The sequence below is a fragment of the Melanerpes formicivorus genome, unplaced genomic scaffold, assembly GCF_026170545.1.
Source record: "Melanerpes formicivorus ecotype bairdi unplaced genomic scaffold, bMelFor1.0.p_v2 SCAF_482, whole genome shotgun sequence".
NCBI lineage: Eukaryota > Metazoa > Chordata > Aves > Piciformes > Picidae > Melanerpes > Melanerpes formicivorus.
The window spans coordinates 38984-52089 of NW_027142834.1; the positions used below are offsets into that span (position 1 = coordinate 38984).

General features: G+C 56.8%; 1 protein-coding gene across 1 annotated transcript; it reads left to right on the forward strand.

Moving 5' to 3' along the window:
* Positions 1–5997: 5997 nt before the first annotated feature.
* Positions 5998–9064, forward strand: EGR3 (early growth response 3). Its single transcript, XM_068170633.1, is given in 12 exon segments — positions 5998–6650; positions 7919–8229; positions 8231–8260; positions 8263–8335; positions 8338–8375; positions 8377–8514; positions 8516–8605; positions 8607–8627; positions 8629–8664; positions 8666–8854; positions 8856–8936; positions 8938–9064. Coding segments are annotated over 12 exon segments (1206 nt in total). The 5' UTR covers positions 5998–6493; the 3' UTR covers positions 8980–9064.
* The last annotated feature ends 4042 nt before the right edge of the window (positions 9065–13106 follow it).

The window sequence follows — 13106 nt, forward strand, 5'->3', positions numbered from 1 at the left end:
CCCCCTTTAAAAGCCTGAGGGGGTCCCTGGAGAGCTGGTGAGCAGCGTGGGCTGGCACCCAGCAGTGGCACAGCCTGGGGCACCTGCAGGGCTCACGGCCATGAATCACCCAGGCAGGTGGCCAGAGCCTGATCACAAGACTGAGAGGAGAAGGGAGACAGCACCCATCAGGTGACAGCACCCAGAAGGACCCAGCCCCTTAAGATGCCATCAGGGTTTCAACATGGGGATGGTGCTCATCTCGGTGTGGGGATGAAGGGGACTGAAGCAAGCTGGGGCAGCTGAGTGACATCAAGGACTTGTCCCAAGCTCTGTGCAGGCAGGTGGGGAGAGCCCAAGGTGCTGGAGATGGGTGGCAGGGGCAGAGGAGATTGGGGCTGGCCCAAACTGCCCTGGGGACCATGAAATTACCCCCCCCCCCCCTTATCTCTTGGGCTAATGAGGCAGGTGGTTAACGAGGCTCAGCCAGCTCTGCCTGCTTGGCTTCCTTAAGGTGAGGAACTTTGGAACCTCAGCGGCCGTGGTGGTGTGGGACCTGCTGCTCTGGGACATCCACCAATCACACAGGCTGGCAAAGGCCTTGAAGATCATCAGGGTCCAGCCACAAAAGCACCAAAGGAGCTATGGATCAGGCAGATGGATCCGTGCTGCCAAACCACCGATGCAGGGAGATGATTCTTGACAGCACTGAACCCCCTGATCAGGACCAGGGTCAGGGGATGATGAGGTGGGGGTTGGCCTCCCCCTCTCCCAGGGAACAAGTGATAGGATAAGAGGAAATGGCCTCAAGATGCAGCAGAGGAGGTTCAGGGTGGACAGGAGGAACAAGTTCTTGGCTGCAAGAGTGGTCAGGCATTGGAAAGGGCTCTCCAGGGAGGTGGTGGAGACCCCATCCCTGGAGGGGTTTCAGGGCTGTAGAGGTGTGGTGCTGATCCAGAAGGGTGGGGGGAGGGATACAAGGGGCTGATTCCAAGGGCTTGAGGCAATGGGACAAGGGACAGTGGTTTGAAACTAGAGCAGAGTAGGTTTAGGTTGGACATCAGGAGGAAGTTCTTTATTCTGAGGCTGGTGGAACACTGGCACAGGTTGCCCAGGGAGGTGGTGGAGGCTCCATCCCTGGAGACACTGAAGGTCAGGCTTGATGTGGCTCTGAGCAGCCTGCTCTAGTTGGGGAAGTCCTTGCTGACCGCAGGGGGGGTTGGACAAGATGACCTTGAGGGTCCCTTCCCTCCCCCAGTGCGCTCGATGGCTCTACTGTTCCACATCCCTCGGGATCAAGCCACCTGTGGGAAGAAGTGTCCATGTGGGATCAGGCTGGGCTTAGGGATGTGGCTCCCCCCTCCAAGCCCAGTTCCTTGTGGGGCCACATGGCTCAGGAGCTTCCAGCTGGGTTTAAACCCCACCCTGGTCACACATCCCGTGGCAGTGCCACACCCCTGACCATGGCACAGGGGGCAGACAGCCTCCCCCCAGGGTGGGTGTAAGGTGGATGTGGGGCTGGGCATCCATAGGGATGGGCAACCATGGGGCTGGGCATCCATGGGAATGGGCAACCACTGGGACAGGCATCTATAGGGACGGGCAACCATGGGGCTGGGCATCCATGGGGCTGGCTATCCTTAGGACTGGGCATCCATGGGGCTGGGCATCCATGGGGTTGGGCATCCATAGGACTGGGCATCCATGGGGCTGGCTATCCTTAGGACTGGGCATCCATGGGGCTGGGCATCCAAGGGGCTGGGCATCCATAGGACTGGGCATCCATGGGGCTGGGCAACCATAGGACTGGGCATCCATAGGACTGGGCATCCATGGGGCTGGGCATCCATAGGACTGGGCATCCATAGGACTGGGCATCCATGGGGCTGGGCATCCTTAGGACTGGGCATCCGTGGGGCTGGGCAACCATAGGACTGGGCATCCATAGGACTGGGCATCCATGGGGCTGGGCATCCATAGGACTGGGCATCCATAGGACTGGGCATCCATGGGGCTGGGCATCCTTAGGACTGGCCATCTGTGGGGCTGGGCAACCATAGGGCTGGGCATACTTAAGACTGGGCATCCATGGGGCTGGACATCCTTAGGTCTGGGCAACTGTAGGGCTGGGCATCCATAGGGATGCTCCATGGTGGGGCAAGGAGCTGGGCCAGTGCTTGCTCCCTCCAGTGAAGTCATTCCCAGGGCAAGCTTCACCAGTAAGGCCCAGTAAACCCTCCCCCCTGGCCCCCCCACCCCCGGGATAAAGCCTTAGGGGAACTGGTGGGAGTGGCAGTGCTAAGTGGTCAGGATGGGAGTGCTTTGGAGGGAGAAGGGGGCTGCTCTGATCCAGTGAGGTCCAGCCAGCCAAAACGGGGGTGTCTTGATTTTATTTTTTGGGGGGGTGGGGGGTGGTGCTCCTGTTCTGATCCAGTAAGGCTCAGCAAACCCTCACCCCCCCCCAACAATAGAGTCTGGAGGAACTGGAGAGGAGCTGGTGACAGCGGTGGTGGTGCTGATCAAAGTGGGGCAGCTCAGGTTTGGGGGTGATGGTCAGAATGGGGAGGTCCCGATTTTATTTGGGGACACACACACACACAACTCCTGCTCTGATCCAGCCAGGCCCAGCAAAGCCTCATACCCCCTCCCAGTAACAAAGCCTGGTGGAGCTGGAGAAGAACTGGAGAAGTGATGGTGGTGGTGCTGCTGGGTCAAAGTGGGGCAGCTCTAGGGCTTCTTTCTTTTTGGGTGGGGGTGGGATTGTTCCTGCTCTGATCCTTTAAGGTCCAGCAACTCTCACACACACCCTCCCCCTCCACCCCATCCACTACAAAGTCTGGAGGAAGTGGGGATGGTCAAAATAGGGGGGAGGTCAAACTGGGGGGGGGGGGTCCTGCTCTTGATCCAGTAAGGCCCAGCAAACCCTCCCTCCCCCCTCCATAAAGTCTGTAGGAAGAGAGGAGCTGGTGATGGTCGAAATGGGGGTGTCTTGATTATTAATTATATTGGGGGGAGGGGGAGGGGGGGGCAGCATCCCATCTCCGTGGCAACGCACTGATGAGGAAAATATTGGGGGGGGGGGGGGGGGGGAAGGGGAGGGAGAGGCCGGGGGTCGGTGTTCAGCGGGACCCCCCACTCTCTCCGTGCGGAGGCTGTGCCGTCCCAAAGCGGGGGGTAACGTTCGGGCAGCGGTGGGTGTCCCCCCCCCGCTCCGCTCCGCGCCCCGCTCCGCCCCGCGCCTCCCCAGCGCCGGGAGCACCGGAACCGGAGCCCAAAGAAGGCAGCGGGGGCGGGGCCGGATCCAGACCTTGTTTGGTGCTTCCCCTCGGCCTCCCGCCCGCATCCACCACCCTACCCCCCCCCCCCCCCCCCCCCCCGCCTCAACCACCCTCCGCAAACCAACCACCACCACCACCCCACCCCCCCCGCAAAACAAACCCCCCCGCAGCCGCCGCCGCCGCCGCTGCTCCTGCGCCGCTCCCCGGGGGCAGCGCCGGGGCCACGGGCGGGGCGGGGTGGGGGGAGGGACTGGGGGGCGGTTGTTGAGGGGGGGAGGGGTGCAATTAGAGGGGAGGGGGTGTAAATAGAAGGGGGGGGGTGGTAAAAAATGGAGGGGAGGTGTAAGGGTGTAAAGGGGGAGTGCAAAGGATGGGGGGGCTGGGAAGGATTTGGAGGGGGTCTGTGCAGGATAGGGGGGGCTGTGCAGAGTTTAGGGGGGGTTCTGTGCGCAGGAAAAGGGTTCTGTATAGGACGGGGGGGCTCTATGCACGGTAAGGAATGGGGGGTTCTGGCCGGGGCGGGGGGGTCTGTTCAACAGTGGGGGTGCTTCTAATGAAAGTGGGGTCCTGCGGTGGATGAGCCCTGCCGAGATATAGAGTGGAGGATGGGGGGGGGGGGGGGGGGCGAGTCTGAAGTGGATAGGGGGCTCTGAAGTGGATAGGGGGGTCTGAAGTGGATGGGGGGGTCTGAAGTGGATGGGGGGGGGCTCTGAAGTAGATAGGGGGGGCTCTGAAGTAGATAGGGGGGCTCTAAATTGGGTGGGGGGAGCTCTCAAGTGGATAGAGCTCTTTGTTTCCCCCCCTCATTCCTGCCACATAACCCTCATGCCCCAACCACCCCTCACACCGACACCCCCCCCTCGCCCCAACCCCTAACACCACCAGGTCCAAACCCCTCCAACTCCCGTAGCATCAACCCCTTCCTCCTTCTCCTCTTCCTCCTCGCGTGGTGTGTTTTGCTTCCCCCTCCCCAACTCGGGAGCTGGTGCCCGTTGCCCTGTAGCTGCCAAATGCCCCCCCCCTCAGCCTTCTCCCCCCCCCCCCCCCCCCCCAGTAGCAGGGATTTCAGCCCCATTGCAGAGCCGGCCCTGCAGGAATTGGGTAACTGGAGCTCTTGCAACACAGCATTTTCCATCCCTCGGCGCTGGAACTCGGAGGGGTTGGGAGATAGCATCAGTTGGCACCCTTAGCACGAAACCACCTAATTACTGACGCCTTGGAAGTGCCAAACTTTTCACAAGGGGGGGGGATGGGGGGGGGCGGTAAGTGTTGGGGAGGGTAGGGGGGGGTGGGGGGGTGGTGGTAGGTGAGGTTAAAAACAAACCAAAATCACAGGAGCCCAACAAGTGTTACCTGTTTGGAAGCGTTCACAGCAGCGAGCTCCTGGCTGGGACCTGGCGATGGGAATGGGGGGGGGGGGGGGTGGTGATGAGGGTTGGATGGGGATGGGGATGGGATGAGGGGTGGTTAGGATAAGGAGGGAGGTGATGAGGATGAGGATGGGATGCAGGGAGTGATGAGGATGGGGTGTGGGGTCTCGGTGAGAAGCCAACTCCTCTGTCACCACCATCCACATCTTTTTTTTTTGGGGGGGGGGGTTGTGAAGCTCGGTGGGAAGCCATCTCCTCTGTCATCATCATCATCATCATCATCATCATGGAATTTTGGGGGGGGTGTCTCAGTGAGAAGCCGTCTCCTCCGTCGTCATCATCCAAAGGGCATTTTGGGGGGGTCCAAAGCCTTTCCTGCTGCTCGTTTCTCACCCATTGAAGTCCAGGCTATGGGGAGGGGGGCCCTGGGGAGGGGGTTTGGGGCTGGTTGCCACCTTTCCAGGTTAGAGCCTGTTTCGGAGCATCCTCAACCCAGCCCAGGAGGACGCACATAGGATCGGGTTGCCCGTTCCCGAGGGGGAGGGATTGGGGCAGGAAGGGCTGGAGCTGCCGGGACCGGTCTGGAGGGGGAAAACCCCTCCCAGTGCAGGATGCCCGGTGCCCTGTGTCCAGCGTAGGGTACCCGGTGCCCGATGCCCAGTGCCCTGAGTGCGGGGTACTCAGTGCAGGATGTCCCGTGCCCGGTGCAGTGGTGCCCTGTGCAAGGTTCCCGAAGCCCTTTGCCCAGTAAAGGATACTCCGTGCAGGATGCCCGGTGCCTGTTTCCCGGTGCCTTGTGTAGGATGCCCAGTGCAGGATGCCCGGTGCCCTGTCCCCTATTTCCCGGTGCGGGATGCCCGGTACCCTGTCCGGGATGCCCGGTGCAGGATGCCCGCTGCCCTGTGCCAGGCAGCGGTTGCTCAGTGCCCCATGCATGATGCCCGGTGCGGCATGCCAGATACAGGATGCCCCAAACAAGAAGCCTGGTATCGGATGCCCTGTGTCTGGTGCCCGGTACAGGATACCCACTACAGGATGCCCGGTGCCCTATCCCCCGTTTCCCGGTGCAGGACGGCCGGTGCCCCGTACGTGATGTCCGGTACACGATGCCCGGTGCCCGGTACGGGATGCCCGGTGTAGGGTACCCGGTGCCCGGTAGGGGATGCCCATTGCAGGCCCCCCGGTTGCCCGGTGCCGCTGTCTCCCCGCTCTCCGCGGCCCCGCTTCCTGCTTTCTAATGTTCCATTGTGCGGAGCTTCCATTGTGACGTCGAGGCTCGGCTGGCTTTGTCTGTCCATATATGGGCAGCTACGTCACGGAGCGCTCCCGCCGCCCGCATAAATGGGCTGCGGAGTCCCCGGCGGAGCAGTCGGGCGGCAGCGGAGGCAACCGGCGAAACGGGGCTGGGTGGAACGGGGGAAAACGGGGGGGAACGAACAAGGAGGCAAGAGAGAGAGAGAGGAGAGAGAAAAGAGAGAGAGAGAGGAGGGGGTTAAATCCTCCCACCCGCTTCTACAACCACATCTGCCAGCCAGATCGCCCCCTCCCCCTCGAGGAAACACCACCAAGAGGGACCCACGGAGGACCGCACCCCCCCCTCGCCCCCTCCTCCGCGGCCACCCCCGGCCCCCCCCCACCCCCCCAAACCCCCCCCCTTTTTTTTTTTTTCTCCCCTTCCTCCTCCCCACTTCCCCCCCCCCCAATCCCCCTTCCAACCCCCAAACCTCATCCTCCCACCTCGTCGCCCCCGCCCCAACTTTTTTCCTCTTGCATGATTTCCCTCGCCGCTCGGCTCTGCCACTCGGATGTTGTTTGCTCGGGAGCTGAACTGGAAGCCACGTTGAGCCAGCCTTTTCCTCCAGTGCTATGACAGGCAAACTACTGGTGGAGAAGCTGCCGGGGACCATGAACACTTTGATGAACCAATTGCCTGACAATCTGTACCCAGAGGAGATCCCCAACTCTTTGAATATCTTCTCCAGCAGCAGCGACTCGGTGGCTCACTACAACCAGATGGCTGCAGGTAAAAAGGAAAAAAAGGGGGGGGGGATGCGATTGGGGGGGGGGAAAGAGTTGGGGATGATGGGGGGAGAAAAGGAAAGGAAGGAAAATGGGAGAGGAGGAGGGAAAGGTTGGGATACTAGGGATGGGGGGGTTGGAAGCGGAGGGGCTCGCAGGAGGAAGGCGGTGGGAGGGTGTCATGGAGCCTCGGAGGGAAGAGCTGGGGCTGGGGAGCGTCGTTGTGTGTGTGTGTGTGTGTGTGGTGTGTGTGTATGTGTGTGTGTGTGTCCCCGCACCCACCCACCCACCGCTTCTCGCCTCGCTGTGGCTCCGCACGATCGCTGCAGGGGCTCCGCCGAGCGCTGCTGCCGAGCCGCCGCCGCAGGTACGGGCACGGCGGGCCGCGCTCCGCTCCGTGGGGAAGAGGAGGAAGATACTGTGGGGGTGTGTGTGGGGGCAGGGGGACAAGCTGGGTCCCCCCCTCCCTGTGTCACGGAGGGGGTCCACCCACCCGCGGGTGCGGAGGCACCGCGGACACGCGTGGCCGTGGAGGTCGCCTCCCCTCCCCCCCCCCCCCTCCACCTCCCGCTTCATCCCCAACCCCGCAGCGTGGGTTCCCCGGGACACGGCGGCGACTTTCCCGGAGCGTGGGGTTGGGGTTAGAGGGAGTGGGTTTGGGAAAGGGATATCGGGGAGGGGGGGCACAGGTGAGCCCCGGGGATTGTACGGGGGTGGGGAGCTCCCCGCTTGTTCCCACTTCCACTCGGAGCCTCGCTGGGCTAAACCCACTCCTCCCCCCACCCCAACCCCCCCCCCCCACCCCCGTGTTTCTCCTCGCCGGGGCTCGGCGCAGGGAAGGCGGCGAGTCGGTAACGGCGGAGCCGGCTCCGCGGAGTGCCCAGCGCTGCCGGGGGCTGGACGGGGAGGAGAAGCCTACCTGTAACCGCAGGTACCTCCTTCCCCCGGCCCCACTTCTTTGGGGGGGGTGCGGTGGGGTGTCCCCCCATCCCATCCTGGCCCTTCTCCTGCCCCGGGGGTAGCCCTGGAGGGACGGGGCTGGGGGTGAAAACATCCCGGCCCCTCGGCATCAACGGGACCCCTCGGCAGCCAGCGCCGCAGTACGCGGAGGGGAGGAGCAGGGCGGGGGGGAAAAGCAGCGAGAGAAGAGGGGGAAGGAGGGAGCGGAGCGGGGGTGGGGTGCTGGTGCATCCCTGGTGTATCCCCGGGGCAACCCCCCCGGGGCGGTGTGGCCCTCCCGGCTCAACCCTGCCCCGCTTCTCTCTCCCGCAGATAATGTTATGGACATTGGGTTAGCCAACGAAAAGGCCGGGCAGGAGCTGTCCTCTTACTCGGGGACTTTTCAGCCGGCTCCGGGCAACAAGACTGTCACCTACCTGGGGAAATTCGCTTTCGACTCGCCCTCCAACTGGTGCCAGGACAACATCATCAGCCTGATGAGCGCGGGCATCCTGGGGGTCCCACCGTCTTCGGGCGCTCTCACCAGCACCCAGAGCTCGGCGGGCAGCATGGGCCCACCGCAGGGCGAGGTGGACCAGATGTACCCAGCGCTGCCACCCTACTCCTCCTGCAGTGACCTCTACCCCGGAGCCCGTCTCCTTCCACGACCCCCAAGAGCAAACCCTGGCCTCACCTACTCGCCCCAGGATTACCAGGCCGCCAAACCTGCCTTGGACAGCAACCTCTTCCCATGATCCCAGACTATAACCTCTATCACCACCCCAACGACTATGGGCACCATCACGGAGCACAAACCCTTCCAGAGCTTGGACCCCCATCCGCGTCCAACCCGCCCCCCATCACCCCCGCTGGAGACCATCAAGGCCTTCAAGGACAAACAGATCCACCCGGGCTTCGGGGGCCTGCCGGCAACCGCCCCTCACCCTCAAACCCATCAGACCCCGCAAGTACCCCAACCGGCCCAGCAAGACCCCACTCCACGAGCGACCCCACGCCTGCCCCGGCCGAGGGCTGCGACCGGCCGCTTCTCCCGCTCCGACGAGCTCACCCGCCACCTTCCGCATCCACACCGGCCACAAACCCTTCCAGTGCCGCATCTGCATGCGGAGCTTCAGCCGCAGCGACCACCTCACCACCCACATTCGCACCCACACCGGCGAGAAGCCCTTCGCCTGCGAGTTCTGTGGCCGCAAGTTCGCCCGCTCCGACGAGCGCAAGCGGCACGCCAAGATCCACCTCAAGCAGAGAGGAGAAGAAGGCCGAGAAGGGCTCGGCCGGGCAGCCCCCCGCCGCCCCCGCCCCTGCCAACGCCGCTGCCGCTGCCACCTCGCCCCCCCGTCGCCCTCGCCCCCGCCGTCACCACGTGCGCTTGAAGGGACCGGGTGGAAGGTGGCACGTTTGTGGCACGGTTGGCGCTTCCGTCTCCTCCTCTTGGTCCTCTGCACCACCCCGCTGCTCTCAGAGAGGGAGGATGGGGGGGGGGGGGGTGTCCCCGGGGGTGGTGGCTTTGCCCCCCCCCCCGGCTGGGTTTAGGATGCCCCCAGGGGGGAGCAGCTCTGCGCTGCGTGCCTGGACTGACCGGGTCCAGGCTGCCCGCACCCGGATCCTGCCGGCGCCTTGGCTCGACAGGATCGTCGCTGCCTGGATCCAGGCTGTCCGCACCCGGATTGACCCCGCACCCGGATCCTGCCTGCACTTGGATCGACTGGACCTGCACTGCCCGCATCTGGCTGGGCTTGCCCCTTCCCGGATTGCCCGGACCCCGGGGTACCTGCACCCGGGATACCTGCACACCCGGATTGCCTGGACCCGGGATACCCGCACCTGGATTGCACTGCCAGCATCTGGGCTTCCTGCATCCCGATTTCCCGGATCCCTGCTGCCTACTGGAACCTTCCTGGATCTGCACTTGCCCGCGGGGGTCCGGGATTCCCGCACCTTCCTTGCGCTCACCTGGATCCCTTCTTCCCGGATCCCAGCTGTATCTACCTGCACTGCCTGGATCCCGGTTTGCCCACACCTGGATTACCCAGACCCAGTTTGCCCAGACCCGGATTACTCAAACCCGGCTCTCCCGGATCCCACCTGCCCGGATCCCACCTGCCCGCACCCCTCTGCCTGGATCCCAGCTTCCCGGATCCCTCCTTTCCGCATCTCCCGGCTTCAGCCCGTCCCGGGAAGCGAGCTGTCCCGGCTTGCATATCCCTTGGGATCCCAGCTCACCTGGATCACCCCGGGAGCCCAGATCCCACCTGCCTGGGACTGGGGCTGCTCAGGATCGGGGTGGGGGATCCATCCCGGCTGCCCTTAAGGGCTGGCCCGGGCGGGGTTGGAGGGATGGAGCCGCCCCTGCCCCGCTGGCTCCCAATCCCACCCCCTGGCGACCCCCGTCCCAGTTTTCCCCTCCCCAGCGCCAGTTCCCCGCGGTGGAGGTAAGCGGGTTCGGACGCCCCCAAACCAGTCTGGCAGAGCAGGGCTATGGTAGGGGTGCAAGCTGTGCAGGACCCCCCCCCTCCCCCCTAAAAACTCCATTGAGGGGAAGGGACGGGGGGGAGGGGGCGGTGTGGAGGGCAGCGAGGAGCAACATCCCCGGCAGCAGCTTTTGGGTTTGTTTGGGTTTCTTTGATTTATTTTTTATGGTTATATATATATATATATAATTTGGTTTTTTTTTTACCCTTTTCATTTTTCTTTCCAGAAATGCAACTCCCCTCCCTCCCCCTCCCCTCCTTTTTTCCTCCTTTCCTCCCACCCCCACTATTTTATTTTATTTTTTTTTTTTGGGGGGGGGAGGTTAGTTTTGTTTTTTGCTGAATTACTTTTTTTTTTTAATATATATATATAATGTGAGATATTTTTCCTTTTGATTTTCCTTTGGTCACTTTAAACTACTCCAACAAAAAAGAAAACAAACCAGCCAACCAAACCGAACCAAAACCAAACCAACTATGGAGGAGAGGGCAACAAAAAAATAACCCCAATAAGCAACTACCACCAAACCCACAACCAACAAACCACAACCTCTCTCTCTCCCTCTCTCTCTTTTCCCCACACTTCCCCGACCCCCTCCCCCTCCTCCTCCTCCTCCTCCCCTTTTCCACCTCAATGAAATCCTCGATTTTTTTTTTGTTTTTTAATTCATTTTATTGTTTTGTTTGGAAAGTTTATTTTGAAAGATAAATTTATTATTAATAATAATAATAATTAATAATAATAATTGGGTATATTATATATTTTTTTTTTTTCCTTTCTCCTTCTGGTATGTGCATGTCATTGCATGACTGCTCTGATTTGATTTTATTTTTTTTTTTCCTTCTTTTGTTTTAATAAAACTGTGCTCAGATTTAAGCTAAAAAAAAAAACAAACCGAACTATATTAAAAATATAAATAAATAAAGGGGAAAAAAAAAAAGGAAAAAAAAAAAAAAAGGAGAAAATACACAAAGCAAAAAAAAAAAAATCACAACGAGTTTTTAAAAGAAGAAGAAGAAGAATAATTAAAAAAAAAAAAAAAAGACAAAAAAACATAATCTTTGTTGCCAAAAGGTCGTGCTATCCAGGTTTGATGTCTGCATGTGAATAATAATAATAATAATTAATGATGATGATGATAATAAATAATAATAATAATAAAGAAGACATTTAAAAATGTGTACAAAAGGAACACAAAACTAAAGAGGGAATGTGGTCGAATTTCTGGGAAAGGAGGCGCCCCACCACCAACCCCCCCCCCCCCCCCCAAAAAAAATTTAATGTTTTCATTAATTAGTCAATTAATTAATTCATTATGTCATTAATTAATCAATAATGAAAGCAATCTGAACTGGGATAGATTGGAATGAAACTCATTGGAGCGAAAGGGAAATGGAATCAAATCAAAGGTGACCAAAATCGAGGGGAAGAAAGTAAAATAAAAGGGGGGGGAAAATGCAGGGGGAGGGAATAAGGGGGGGGGGGGGGGGGAATCAGGGGGGATAAAATAAAGGGGGAAAAAAATCAGAGGGGATAAAAAAGGGGGGGGAATCAGAGGGGATAAAAAAAAGGGGGGGGGAAACCAGAGGGGATAAAAAAAGGGGGGAAAAAATCAGAGGTGACCAAAATAGAGGGGAAGAAAGTAAAATAAAAGGGGGAAAAAATGCAGGGGGAAGAAATAAAGGGGGGAAAAATCAGAGGGGATGAAATAAAGGGGGAAAAAAAATCAGAGGGGATAAAATAAAAGGGGGGGAATCAGAGGGGATAAAATAAAGGGGGAAAAATCAGAGGTGACCAAAATAGAGGGGAAGAAAGTAAAATAAAAGGGGGAAAAAAATGCAGGGGGAAGAAATAAAGGGGGGAAAAATCAGAGGGGATGAAATAAAGGGGGAAAAGAATCAGAGGGGATAAAATAAAAGGGGGGGAATCAGAGGGGATAAAATAAAGGGGGGAAACAATCAAAGGGGATAAAATAAAGGGGGACAATCAAAGGGGATAAAATAAAGGGGGGAAAATCAAAGGGGATAAAGGGGGAAACAATCAAAGGGGATAAAAGAAAGGGGGAACAATCAAAGGGGATAAAATAGAGGGGGGAAAATCAAAGGGGATAAAATAAAGGGGGAAACAAAGGGGATAAAATAAAGGGGAAGCAAAATAAATGGGGAATAAAATAAATGGGAATAAAATAAATAGGAATGAAATAAATAGGAATAAAATAAAGGGAAATCAATTAAAGGGGAACTAAATAAAAGGAGAGAAATTAAAGAGAACTCCAATAAAATAAAGGGAAATAAAATCAAAGGAAATAAATAAAGGGAGGGAAAGGAGATAAAAGAGACTAAAAGAAGATACAAGAGAATAAAAGAGAATAAAAGAAGATAAAAAAAAAAAAAAGGAGGAAAAGAAGATAAAAGAGAATAAAAGAAACTAAAAGACAAGAAAAATACTAAAAGAACCAAACCACAATCAGGTTTTAACCACACGGACCTAAGGGAATGATATTTTTTGAGAGACTTTTGTATAAAGCTGAGTACTTAGAGGAAAAAAAAACAAAACAAAAACCACAGACACAAAAAAACTGCAAAAAAAAAAGACAAAAAAGAGATTAAAAAAAAAGAAGAAAAAAAACACAACAAAAAAAATTACCCCAAACCTCAAGACCAGATGTAATATATTTTGTGGATGTTTTTATTTCTTGGATTTATAGTACCTTATACTAAGGTTAAAAAAAAAAAAAAAAAAGGCTAAAAAAAGGTAAAAAAAAATAAAAAAGAAAGAAAACAAAGAAAGAAAATAATTTAAAAATGAAAAAGGGATTTTTAAAAAAAAAAATGAAAGAAAAAATAGAAAAGCTTAAAAAAAAAAGAAAAGAAAAAGCAAATAAAAAGGAAAATAAAAAGGAAATAAAAATAAATAAAATAAAAAGTAAAAATTAAAATAAAAAATAAGAAAAAGAGGGGGAAAAATAGAGGGAAAAAGAGAGGGGGGGAAAAGAAGAGGGGAAAAAGGAAGGGAAAAAAAGGAAGGG